Consider the following 14,300-nt stretch of genomic DNA (forward strand, 5'->3'; position numbering starts at 1 on the left):
CTTATCCTTTAAATTCTTCTTGTGTAGGTTACGTATCAACATGTTTTATGGTTTGTAGAAGCCACTAATTAAGTAATATGCTAATAACTTCAGAAATCTGTTTTGTTGCTCCAACAGTTCTCTGACTGTTGCTAATTACAATCCCATTAGTCCCTGTTTTACTGTCAAAACAGGTTCATGAAGTGTTTCTTCTTAATGCAGCTAATATTTTTTCTATAGTAGAAATCTCATTGGGGTTTGAACTTTTTTTTTCTTTCAAAAATATATCATAAATGTTAATAATTTCCCACATTTTCCTACATAAAATTCCTTGGCATTGCAAATTAATACTGGAAAATTACAGATTTATAGGCAGAAGTGCTGTTTTGCTCCAAAGAGTTTCTTCTTTGGTAATAATCTCCTAATTTGTTCAATCTATTCATTCTTTTTAGAGATCAATTTAGTAACTCTTTTCTTCTCCTTGCTTTTTTCAACTTTTATGTTTCCAAGTTCATTCACTCAGAAGAAAAAGCAACATTCAATGAATGAAATAGCCTTCTGAAATACAAGAAAAATGCTGATCTGAGATTTACAAATATTTTATTAATGCTTTTGAATAGAAGCTATATGCAAAAATCAGTATAAATTTTATGAGATCATGAAAGATCAAACGCTGCTACAGGCTCACAGTCAAATCTGGCAAATAATCATTATTCTGAGAAAGGGAATGTGCATCAATGTAGTCACTTAAAATAATCTCCAAGATAACTCTAAACCTGAAAATAAGTTCTTTGAATATGTAGAAAGATAAAAAAAAAGAAGGTATTAGGCACAATGCTTATAATTCAAAATCAGAGTAGATAAAATACCCTAAACTCATGAAAGTAATACTATTGTTGTTAAAAGAACTTTTTTTAAAAAAAAAAAAAAGTTGGGAAATGTAAGTAATAAAATAAAAACTATACATGGTGCTAAGTCATAAAGGTATTTTACAGAAATGTAAACACATAGGCACTCTGAAGTGGGATTTTAAATGCAAACTTTTTTTCTGCAAAAATGAAAGACAACCCTACTTTTTCATAAAAAGCTGTGAACTATCCTTAATTCAGAAGGATGGTTTGGAAAACAAAGTCAGGAATGTCACTATTGGTTCAAGAAGTAGCAGCTCTCTGTTGTTACAAACTGAACCAAGATCTAAAGGATGGTAGTGCCTGATATATCCTCTGACCTGAGAATATGTTTAGCTGCCTCATTTTTCCTCTTGTTTCTGAGACTGTGACTGATTGATATATATTTATTTATATTCCTCTCCCTGTCTAAATACAAGAAAGTATCTGAAGTTTTAAAAATCCCTCTTTATAAAATGAAAAGTTAGTTTGAAAAATAAAAATCTAAAATATTTAAATGACTGCATCCATTTCTGATGTCAGTACTCTCACTGATGTCTGACATTTTCCCTGAATGCCACCCAGTGTCATGTGCAAGTATTGGACAAGATGTTCATTAGTGGCAGCCACATTTTGAATCACAGTAGGTGCTAACAAATTATATATCAGAAGATGTTATAAAAGATTTTGTCAATGTTAAAATTTTTTCTTGTTTTAGTCTAGCTATAAAATTTTACTTCATATGATTCAGAGCAAAAGTTTATTTCTATGCCAGGTTTCAACATTTTGGAATTTCAGAAGCCTCTGGAAGAGAGAACAGTCTGCACTTAGTGTGGCTGCTAACATTGGTTTTATAGGTTGTTTTTTTATTTTTCAGTGTCCTGAATTGAGGAGAAGCAACAGAAATATGTGGGTTTTGTATAGGATAGCAGACTAAGAAAGAAAGAATGTGAGATGCAAATTCACATCTTAGGGTTTTGGTTGGGTTTGGGGTTTTCTGTGTGTATAGCTTTTATATTATTAGGTAGATTGTCCAGGTATTAAAAAATAGCATTTTGCCTCAGCTGTTTTTGATGCTGTTTAACTTATTGTTAGGCTTCATACATGCAGTTGGCTGGCGTTTCTTACACTAAGGGAGTAGGGATAGTGGTTTTTAATTCTTTTAGGGGCGTTTAGATGTGTGCATATAATTTAATTCTTTCTCATTAAGCTGTTACAGTGATGAATCTCCAGGTTTATTATTGTTTGCTCTAGTTGTTCTACAGTAGTTAGTAGATGGACATCAAAGTTGTGTCCTTTCTGATTTTCTTCAACCAGCTTTTTTTGCATGTTTCACAACGACACCTTGTGCAGCCTCTGTTAGCACATTAACATCTTTCAAATGCACATTTATTTCCATATTATTCACTGTACTTAAATATGCAGGGATGAGGCTACATGAAAATTATGATCTGTTGCAGGGTTTTTTTGCCTTCCCAAATGCTAGTCGCTTTTTAACATGAAGGAAGTAGCAACAGGTTTTCATAAAGTGACAGTACTATCCAAACTGAAAAGTTTTGATGATACTTGTTAAAGTAAGGTGGGCAAAGACACATTAGTGCTTCGCATGCACTCAATGACATATGACAGGAACCTTGTGCTGATACCACAGGCAAAGTGAATCTTGGTCGTTTTGCACTCACACTGTAATTTCACACATGGTATTTCACAACAGGAACTGACTAATGTGATAACCTCGCACTAAGGTGCAGTGTCGGCCTTGAAACAAAAGGTGGAGCATGCTGAGCTCCCAAAGGGTGCAACCAATTAGCAATTTCTGTAATGGGGTCTTGCTGTTATAGAATGAGAGGTTTATTTGCTTCAAACTGAAAAATATTCAAGCTCCCTAAAGGTTTGGTTCTTGAGAGCTCCTTTATATTTTCTGAGTGAGGAACAATTAAGCAAAATGCCTGTCATGTTATAGAGCCTTAAGATACTGATTCTAGATAGAGCTGTGTATGTTTTACTTTCATATTTGTTTATTAGAGTGGTAGATAATTGTATTTAGGTCTGAGGGAATATTTCCTTTCTCCTACGCAGTTTTTGTTCTTTTACCCTCCTACCCCCTTAATTAATAAGGCATATAAACACACTTTGCATTTTGTGTATGCAATACTAAAAGTAAACTAAATTTTATGGAAATTTGATAGCGTATATATATGTTTCCCCAACCCACCATATAATTCTTGATTTTTTATTTTTGATAGGTGCATATACACACATATGTAAATGTATTTAAAAAAGGTAGTCCTGGAAATGTTGTCTGTTTCTACGTCATGGAAAGACATTTAATCTCATTCTGCATAACAATGAAGAAAACTCTGTTCTACAAGCATCTACCTTGCTTATGATTTATTGAAATATCCAGAAGTAAAGGAGAAGGAAACCTGGAGTAGATCTGGCTGTTTTCCCTTAGGACATGTAAAAACTTTTAGGAAGTTTTCTAGTTTTTTAGGCATTCTTTGGAATTTTTATATGCGATCTCTTTTTCACTAAAACAATACTTTCTTGATAAGACATATCTTTTCATGCTCTTCCATCTCACAGTTCTGTCAGAATACATTTTTTACAGAGTTCCCTGTGTTACGTGTGGTGACCTTTGATACACACTGGGCAGTGTGGATTTTTCAGGTTTGGATGAAAGCACACACAATAATTTGGGGGTAGAAGGAAGAAGAATTTTATCAGCATGGATTTTTATATATGCTGATTAAAAAAGAGAGCAGTCATATCAAATCAAAACAAAGGTGAATCTAACAGAATATCCCTTCTGTGACACTGCCTGTTTCTGGATGCCTGGGGAAGAGTATGAAATGAGGACAATTATGTAGCGATATGCCTCTAAATGTTATCCTTGCCTCCAGCAAATTGTGTCTTTCTAAACCAATGGTAATTTTTCATCAGTACCCACGTCTTGCTGCTCTTCGCACATGATCACCTACACCAAGAAGTTCTCAAGGTGTTTTTACAATGTTACATGGAAAACATCCTGGTTTGTTTGAGTTTTAATTGCAATTTAGTTCTATTTATGTTTGAAGACCCGCCTTCATTTATTAAAAAATGTGGTAAATAGTTGGTGTTTATTAACAAGTTCGTGAAAAACAAGGCTAATCTGAATCTTAGCATCATGGATCTCCATCATCTTGCTTGTATGTGTAAATGCTTGTATGTAGATGTGTAAATGCTAGTCCCAGTGTGGCTATCCAGCAACTCAGATCTCTGCAGTTTTTTACAGGAATAGTGTGCAATTATGACACCTGTAAAATAAATAAATGCTTTAGGCGTTATTATCTCTTCTGAAATAGCAGATGTTTAGAGAATGATGAAGTTGTTGAGAACAAGAGCTTAGTAGATTTTGCAGAAATAGGTATTTATACAGTTAAGGAGACCAACAACAGGTAAAATATGGTCATACAGAATAGAATAGAATCATTCAGTTGCAATGGACCTAAAAAGATCATGTAGACCAACTTTCTGACCACTTGTTTGTTTTTCCACAGCTTTAGAGTATTTGTTTAGCCTACAGCTCTCAGGCCAATGATACAATTTTAGAGTTGTGGAGCAGATTGATTTACTAGCTGTGCTTCTATTGTGCTTGCTGCAGCAGTGTTGGAGGATTTCCCCAAGTCCTGACCTTGGTGTGATCAATGGAGCATGTCTAAAATAACAAGGGTAGAGGGGCTTGCAGTCCTTCTAGTGTCTCCAAAGAGACATCAGCAGAAAGCGAGGGGAAGCATCTACCAGCAGTTGCTGCTTAGTCATGGCTTGTTACTCTCCAGCCACCAGCTACTCTCTTTTGAGCCTCAGATTGTCTGGATTACAAATTTGGATTTCATGTGGGATATTTTCTGCAAGTGTGTCAAAAGCTGGTATTATCACTAATGTGATATGGCAAGTTTGGATGATGGGCTTCCCAAGTGCTAACTTCCCTAGTTGAAGGTGTTTGAGATCTGCCTCTTTTGAACCAAGCTTTTGTTTGGGGTGTGCATCTTTGAGATACAGCTCAGTGCCCTTGACAGCCTGTTGTAAATCAGGAGCCCAGAGCTCGTACACACTTGAGATTTTCAGTCACCAGAGAGTAGCTCACAGTGACTTGTGTTTGCTGCATCTAGCATAAAGTATGTCTCGCAAGATAAATCCATTGAATGGCATCACCTCTCTCTGCAAAGCCTCCATCTCTTCTCTTGCCATGTATTTTATGAATGTTAGCCTGTCATAAGATACCTCAGTAGGAAGGATATGTGGACACTGAAGCAACTGGTCTTTTGATAGTGTTAGGTGATATAGGAATGTGTATAAAGAAAGCAAACGCTTGTTGGATCACCATTTTTCATCTTGGACAGTCTCAAGAGATGCCATTTTGGACACATTTTGAATGTAGTTGGGGTAATTAAGATAGAGGTGTGCTTATTGGCTTGGGATTAACCTATCAAAACAGGATTGACCTATCCATTTTGTCCTCTTCTTCCATGAGCTACTGAAAAACAAAATCCATTTAGTAGTTGGAGCCTAGTACTCTGCAAGCATGTGATTTCAGATCAAGAAAACATTCCCTGTGTGGGTATTAATCATTGAGCATCTTGGAACTTTTGAAATAGACAGCAAAAAGTAAACTGAACTGTATAAAACTGTTATTGATGCTAGAAACTCTACTGGAGCAGGGTGAGAGGCCTTAGCCTGATTCCTTTATGCATCTGTCTAGCAGAGAGGAATAAGAATGTGAGGTCTTGCTGGCTGTGATATATGTGTGCTCCAGGGAGGCTTTGATGCTTGCAACCATTGGTTTGCAGCTATGGTCTTGTACTTCTTTTGAAACATATGAGTGGAACTCTCTTTGACTGAGTAAATGATCTTTTTAACCAATTAAAAAAAAATTAGAAAAAAAATAAACACCTTCAGAAATGTTTATTCTCAATATGTATGTATCATGGAAACTTTTACTGTATTATCTCCACTTTGAAAGTAGTTCTGACACATATGCAGTGTCAAACTAAAGCATTATGTGTTTCCCATGAACCAAAAATGCACTGAGCTGGAATGTGAGGGCCCTTGGTTTTGTATGTGATTCTTTGAATTCTGTGTTGAAGCAAATTTTCAGGGGTCCAGTTCTGTGCTGTTTAAATGGAAGTAATGAATTCTTAGTTCACAGTATCATTGAAGGATATGGATTTTTTAGTGTAAAACTGCTTGTTTTTCCATTGCTTCTACTTGCTCTTGGTGGGAAATGGAAAAAAATAATCTTATGTTCTTCAGGCCCAAGTCATCACCTCTGGGCAACTATTTTGCTTTGCTCCTCACCGATGCTGATGCCAAGCTGAAACCTCAGAGTTCTCAAACACTGTACCCCCAACCACTTTCATTCTTGGTTTTTTAATAATAATAATTTACTATAATGTTCAACATATTTTCAGTTAATAAGCTAGGAGGTCCATAGGTACTAAAACCTCATCAAAGGTTAGAGTAATACCAGGAATTATTAAGCATCACTAGATGGAAGTAGGCTGCAAGTATTGAACAAGTGGGTATCACAAAGTAACAAAAATAACATTCCTCCGTCACTACTGTTATATGTATGATAGAAATCAACTCTTTTACTTCCAAAAAAGGGGATATATATATTTGTCATTTATATTGAAATATTGACATAAAGCCTCAGTTAAGACTGAGTTGCTCTTAGTAGATTTCTTTTAATCATGGAATGCTCTTTGCCGTCTGATAAAAGAACATATACCTGAATAAAGGAGTGGAGAGGAAAATGCCTTATTTTTGCTCTTGACATTTCTAGGGGCTTATGAGGTCAGTCTTTCTATGCTACACAAGTGTTTCTTGCAAACTAGCATCAGGACATGAGTCTGGTTGTTACAGTAACTGAAATACAGACATTTTCTGTTAGAGTAACAGCTTAACTATTTTCTTGTTTTCAAACATTTATGTTTTAAAGGAATAAAGAAAACATGAAAAATAATTAGAAGACATCATTTTATTACATAGCATCTCAGATAACTTGTACTATCTAAAGGAAAAATGGGGTAATTTTTTAGAAAATCTCTTACATTTCCACTGAGACTTTTTCTTATTTCTATTCGGTAAGTTGTGCAATATGGTTGACCTGTGTAGTTGTTGATAGTGAAAAGCTTCTTGGCTGTAGAGAGTTTTAAGTGAAACATGCAGTTAATACTGAATTTGCTTGGGTGTTTCACTTCTTGCAGAGAAATTATGAAAGCTTCTGATATCATTCCTAGTAATAGAGGAAGGTCTGTTAGTATCTGGATTAGTGACTGAAACCAAGGTCTTAAAGGCCACCAAGGGAGCAGTTGAATCAATGTCTGAACTTCTATTGTTGGATTTTAGCTATTAGTCTTTGAATTATTGAAAAAGCAAAGCACTGAAATAGCTGGGTCTTTTCAAATCTCTCACTTTAATGTGTGGATTTTGTCTCCTTATTTAAAAACCAAAACATACATTCAATAAAAACTATTGCTTTAAATAAATTTAATTCAAATTTATGAATCAGTGTAAGTATATTCAGTTACTTCATGAAATGGTGGTCTCTGCAGCTCTAAATTAATACTGATCTGTAGACAGCACATGTTGTATTTTACCTTCCCTTAGAAGGCAAGAAAGCAAACATGCCCATTAGCATATTTCAATCAGGTTTTTATATCATATTTTATTGAGTTAATATGAAATCGTAACTGATTGTTTGGGTAGTAGTAATAGAGTGCTTCAAATGAATTTATGCTGGCAAAATGCTTCCTGATCCATTAATGGTATTTTCACCTAGAGTTAACATCTAACTTAAATTTCATTCTGGATTTCCAACAGGTGTCTTAATTTTAATGTATGGTCAGCTACTGTGGTCCAAACAGTAACAGGATCTGACAACACCTTGTAAATCACAGCTTTGAGGAGGCAGTAAGAAAGATGAGCAGCACCACAACCATATGGCCACTCACCTAATCACCGATAGCAAATACAGGGTCATAAAAGATGCCGTGGCCATGGCAAACTGCCAGGGATGCTTGGTGTGTGGGTCATCTGGCAGCAACAGCCAGTTCTGCAAATGCATTTTGCATGTGGGTTGGAGTCAGGATGCTCCTTGGCTCCAGTAACAGCAGTGGGATTGGGAAAAATCCAACCTTACATCACTAATGTGGGCAGCATCCTGCCTGTGCTGCTGATGTCAGGCAGGGTGTTGGCCGTCTGCCTACGCTGCCGATGCTGGTCGGGGTAGGGTGTCTGGAGGCAGGGTGTCAGGTATAAGTAAGCAATTACTTGTGTGAACATTATTAGGTTCTCTGCAGCAAAGCAAAAACATTGCACTAATTTGTGTGGATTGTACAATTACTGTCTGTTTTGAAACAGACAGCCTAACAGAAACAAGAAGGTTTTGAGACAGCTGAAGACTTCCACCAGCAGTAGCAGCTGTAGAAGCCGGTAGACTAAGAGCCTTTTGTTTGTGAAGTCCAGTTTTGAGCTCTTGTTCTTTTCTGATTGACTGTTGAGTCATTTCTTCTTGCTTTCCTCATGGTTGCTGTACCTCAGTTCCATTAACACTTCTTATTGCCTCTTCACTACAGTTTTCTGTTTTTCTCTCTATTTGAAATAAACGTTCCCGGAAAGCCTAGCAAAGCAAGCAACTCAAACAAAAACAGTTATCAAATTGATTATTCTCTGTGTGTGCATTATACATACCTCCCCTGAGCCTGATCTAGCTTTTGAACTCTGTGGAGTATCACCTGGACCCTCTAGTTCTCTGAAGATGCACAATGTCCAGCACAGTAAGGTCAGGTGTGTTTGGTTCTTAGACCAATAAAATGAATATAAGTAATTGAATGCATCTTCCAGAAAAGTGTCTCGTTTCAATCTCAAGATTTCTAGGGAGAGAATGCTATCTTCCTGGTGACTTGTTTGAATGGTCGCAAGAAAGAAGTCTCATTTCTGATTTGAGTTTCTTTTCTATTTTATAATACCCAGCCCTGATAAGATATAGATGGGCCAGTGCTACTCTAGTGAAATTCTGGTCAACTGGCATGAAGTTAGGTTTCTTATTGCTATAACCTCCTACTCTGGAGTAACTTTATTGCCTTTAAAAATCCAAACTGGAAGGAAAAGTGCAGAGCTTACTAATTAAGTAGAGTACTGTGATTTGCATGTAATTAGATGCATGTGGTTGGGAGTATATTTTATTCTCTTTGCTACCCAGCTGACTTTTATTTCTTTCAGCGGTGCCATACTGGGTTGAACTTTCCTTTGCTTACATTAACCTGCTGTTGAACAAATAACTGTGCCATGCTTAAAGCGAGACTAATCTCTAGATGACTGTTTTTCACTCAAAAAAAAAAGGAAAGCATCCTAAATACTACTATTACAAGGTAAAAAGGGAAAAAAGGCAGTGGCATTGAGGATACAGTAATGAGGTCAAGGTAGACAAATTTAGGCTCCTGTATTTGATCTATAATTATTTTATTATACTTCTCTATGAGGTAATTGTTGTTATCCAACCGTAAATTTTATATTTTAAAAAGAAGGAAGATCTTCAGTTCTCCAGTAAAGTTGGAATTGAGTCAAATTTTACATTATGATGGAGACTTAAGCCAAATGCTTGTGTGTCCCTGCTTGAACACTTTTGTTCTTCCCTAGTGCATCTGAAGGAGGTGAGAGAGATTTTATGCCTCTTAAAGGATGGATAATTACCTCTTATATGTCCTGCAGAAAAATAAACAGTGGCCGTATGATCACTGTAAATGTCCTTTGTGACATTGAAACTCCCATAACAATTTTTTTCTTTTTTTCTGAGCTCAGTGAACATTTTCATGTTGATGAGTTTTAAAAATTATTAGGAAAGACTTCGCAGTCACTCCTCCCCCTTTGTAGAGAGAGTCTCCTTGAGACAAAATGACCTTTCTGTTTTTCAGAGCCTTTTGAAGATTTTTCATCATAATTCAGGCTGATAAGGATCTTTGCATCACTTATTTGGCAAGGGGGCGAGTGTTTCTTTGTCCAACAGTAACCTTCCTTCTCTACTCATTATCTCTGGTGAGGGCTGTTTTAATTGAAGTCATCCCTTCTGAAAGATCTCTCCAATGCAGTTCGTTATTGATTTTGAAAGATCTGACCTGTTAAAATTTCCTTGCCAATGAGTTAACCTTCTTCCCTGAAGGTGAATTAAAATAGAGAATGACATTTCTAATTTCCTAAGTGATGTAGCCAAAGGAGCTGTGCTAAAGTGGTATAATGTTAGCTCAGTCTTTTAAAAGGATTTGTTATTTAGCATGGTGAGACTTCTTGGGCTGTGCAACAATAGCTTTCCACTCAGGTGTTGCTGCCTTCTGGAATGGCTTTTAATTGAATATTAGTAGATCACAAAGAGATGTTCTTGGGTTTGTCTCTCTTTCTTGGAGTTCTGTTGTAAGTTACACATGGAATTCAGGTCTAATGAATCATTAGCAAAATTGAAGAATATGAAGTAAACTATTTAAGTGCCTAGAAATTTGACTGATTTGATATCACAGCATCATTTCAGCAGTTTCGATGACCTGGACTCCACGGATACTGATATAAAAAAAACAACTTTCCTAATTCCACCTGCAGTGGCTTCTTGATAGGTACTCTGACAGTGCCCTAAAATTTCTACTAGTATGACCCACTAAAAATGATCATACCTCAGTTCAGATATATGAATCTCTCTCAATACTATTCTCCCTTAAATCAAACTTGCACAGGGACTGTTCCTTCACCATGTAGAAAATGAATTTCTGTTTATCTAATACTTTGGAGTACTGGGAGGAAGAGTTTTAAAAATGGATATAAGTATGCATTGTTCAATGAAGCTTAAACAATGATATATAAAACCTGTGGGAATTCATAGAGTGCATTATAAAGATTTCTCAATGTATAATTTTAAATCTTTTCTGGCATTTTGTCACATTTCTTTCTCTACTCAGCTGGAGTTAATAATTGTAAAAGTATTTAGAAATTCATTTCTAATGCAGTTAATATTTAATGAAGTGTGAATCTGTGTTACACATTTAAGTTTATGGTAATTGTCTATTAGATAAATTTTTAAATTCTGTGGATTATTTTCATAACAAATAGTTCTTCCCTGTCAGTTTGCTGATACAGAATCTGTGGCATGGAATTAAACAGCTATTTCTAGAATGGTAGACTTTATTGGAAGTTCTATAATTCATGAACTCCAAACCTTAACAAATAACATTTTCTTACCGTCTACTTTCTGAAAATGTCTACTTGAAAATGCATAATGTCTTCTAGTTTTCATATAGCAGTTTAAACTTTGGCATAGTGAAGTTTAGGTGATTTAGGAGATTCTGGAAAATACACAACCAAATATTGCCTTTGTGACTTTTGTGTTTCATATTGATATGTGTATTTCACAGAATTCCAGAATAGATGAGGTTGGAAGGGACCAATGGAGGTCACCTTGTCCAAACCCCCACTCAAGCAGAGCTACTTAAAGCCCAGGGCTGTGTCGAGGTAGCTTCTGAACATCTCCAAGGATGGAGACTCCATCTTGTCTCTGGGCAACCTGATCCAGTGCTCAGTCACCCTCAAAATAAAAATGCATTTCCTGTCTGTCATGGCAACTAAGCCCCACACAGCTCATTCCCTTTCCCTGTTGAGATGGGGGAGAGAATTGGAAGGATAAAAGTGAGAAAACTCATGGGTTGAGATAGACAGTTTAATAGGTAAAACAAAAGCTGCATGGACAAGCAGAGCAAGATAAGGAATTCATCTCTTCCCATGGACAAGCAGGTGTTCAGCCATCTCCAGGAAAGCAGGACTCCATCTGCATAGTGGTTGCTTAGGAAGACAAACACCTTCATTCTGAACGTTCCTCCTTTCTTGCCCCCCGTGTTATATCATAGGATCATAGAATATCCTGAGCTGGAAGGGGCCCACAGGAATCATCGAAGTCCAACTCCTAATGATGACCATGACACTATGTGATATGGAATGTCCCTTGAGTCAGCTGGGGTTAGATGTCCCAACTGTCTTCCCTTCCATCCGTCTCTTCGCTGGTGGAGCGGTGTAAGGAGCAGAAAAGGCCTTGGCTCTGTGTAAGCACTGCTCAGCAGTAAACATCTCGTATTATCAGTGCTCTTTTCAGCACAAATCCAAAACATAACCCCATGTGAACTACTATGAACTATGAAGAAAATTAACCCTATCCTAGCCAGAACCTGCTCTCTAGTGTTCAGGGGAACCTCTTGTGATTCAGGTTGTGCCCACTGCCTCTGGTCCTGTCACTGGGCACCACTGAAAAGAGCTCAGTCCATTCTCTTTGCACCTTCCCATCAGGTATTTGTCTTGTGTTTTGTAGAACATTTAATATTGGCAAGTCTTATCTCAGCAGTTGATAAAATGATCTGTTAAGTTACTGCTGACAATGAAAATTTGTCGTCAGCCAAGGCCAGATTTAAACCATTCTTTTTTAAGTATAATGGATGATTTTAAATATCCTCTAGTAATGTGAATTTTAATTACTTTAGCATTTGCCTGCCTTTCACAGAAGTATACTCAGTAGAGGAAGTACCGTGTGGTTTATTATCTTTACTGAATGAGCTTTTAGAATTGTGGCTGGCTTTCTGGAAGAGCAGAAACCAGAGGTTTGTTTCCTCCCTCCCCCTACTTATTTTAATAGCAGTTATAAGTCCCACCTGCCTACCATGTTTTACTTTATGCTGAATTCTCTAGAAGAATTTCTCTTTTCTATAAAGGTTTTCTTTTATCTCCACAAGAATTCTGTCAGACCTAAATGTTGTCAGAATTTCTTTTATAAAATTTCTATTTTTTTTTTCCCAAAAATTAAGCCTGAAAGAATTGTCTTGGTAAATATCTGATTACTACAACATGGTACATATTCTGTCATATTTTCCTTTCTAGTGACTTTAACAATGTCTTTGTAGCAGGGAGGATGCTGAAACTGAAACCAGTACACCGTTGAAAGCTCAACAAGAACAATATTTATTAAAAAAAGTAGCCAACAAAATGAAAACCTGAGAGAGAGGGAGGGGGAGGAAAATAAGCCCTCAGTACCACTCCCCCACTCACTCAGGTGTTGCTTACGAAGTTATCTTACCAACCCCAGAATGTCTAGAATGCCCCATAGCAGAAGCTGCATCCTCAGAGTGTCGGCAGACCCACAAGATGGTGCGCATCCCCACAGAAAGCAACATTGTCCTTCAGTGTGAAGCTTGAGTTCTACTCCCAGCACAAGCTCTCTGCTTTTTATACAATTAATTGGTGACATCTACCTGGGCAGGTGTGATCAGCACCCCCCGGCTAGAGGCCTTCGGTCCCTCCCCCCTGTTATGCAAGTGGCATCTCTTCTGCACGTACGTGGGCACTCTGGAATTTCCCTGTGCCTGCCTGCCACACCTCGGGGGGGTCTTTTCTAAGTGAGTCTGGGGGCTTACTTCATCCTCCTCGTCTTCACTTTCCTCTTCAAATGCCCTTGGAGGGCCGTCAACCAATAGTGAGGTACCAATTAATTATAGTTTATACAAGATGCTTCCTTCAAGGACGAAGTTCTAGTTTATCAGTGCTTGTTTTCTCGTAACTTGGCAGGAAAAGAACAGACTCTCACAAGTGGTTGTGGTTAAACAGACCAAAGTAGCAACATCTAATTAAGCATGAATACACTAATGAAATCAAAGGTTTACAGGTTTCTTGAAGGCTAAATGAGAATCTGTTTAGAACAGGAAAATAGTAGTGACAAATATAGTATTGGAGGAATATTCGATGACATTCCTCACTGCTGAACTTTAATGCTTTAACACAGTTTTCAAAGACCAGCAAGTTTTTAGAAAAGACAAAAATTCAATTGTTGTGTTTGCCTTTCTGGAGAGAAAATGCAGTTTGCTCTGATACCATGTTTCTTCCTTCAGCTCTGTAGCTTCGTGTTTGAAGTCCTCTAATGCATTCTCCATCTCTCACCTTCTCTTAACTGGGAGGTTTGCCAAAGTACTAATGAAATAAATCCTTCCAAATCTACAGCAGGTTTAAGGTGATGCTAAAGAAAAACGTCATTTGCCAAGAAAAAAAGAGTAAAAGAGGTGGTGTTTCCTAGCAGCATCTGCTAAAAGATTCTGCTGTTACTTATGAAATAACCTCTGTGAAGTAACTATAAATCAAAGGTAGTACTAGCAGTGGAAAAGTAAGTGGGTTTTGTGCTAGAATGGAAGAGTAAAGCCAGGGGTTGGTTGCTGAATTTCTCTCTCTGTTTCTTTGATGGGTGAGAGGAATTCTAAGAAATTTCTGATATGAGCTTTTTCTTGTGATCCACTCCTTAAAATACTTGTGTACTTTTAATTTTTCTTTAATAGTGATTTGTTGTATTTTTTAAAGGACATCTTGAGTTCTTGTGATAGA

General features: G+C 37.0%; 2 protein-coding genes across 6 annotated transcripts in view; one reads left to right on the top strand and one right to left on the bottom strand.

The window, feature by feature from the left end:
* The window catches only part of THSD7A (thrombospondin type 1 domain containing 7A), a 280,912-nt gene that overhangs the window by 131,809 nt on the left and 134,803 nt on the right, over nt 1-14,300 (top strand). The gene's annotated exons all lie outside the window — the stretch shown is intronic.
* The window catches only part of PHF14 (PHD finger protein 14), a 362,909-nt gene continuing 357,234 nt past the window's right edge, over nt 8,626-14,300 (bottom strand). The window contains exon 15 of the mRNA XM_051786021.1: nt 8,626-8,661. Within this exon, the coding sequence (XP_051641981.1) occupies nt 8,641-8,661 (21 nt within the window). The 3' untranslated portion in view covers nt 8,626-8,640. The remainder of the gene's footprint in view (nt 8,662-14,300) is intronic.

Source organism: Manacus candei, unplaced genomic scaffold (assembly GCF_025592945.1).
Source record: "Manacus candei isolate 608988 ecotype Guabito, Panama unplaced genomic scaffold, ASM2559294v1 h1tg000021l, whole genome shotgun sequence".
Lineage (NCBI taxonomy): Eukaryota > Metazoa > Chordata > Aves > Passeriformes > Pipridae > Manacus > Manacus candei.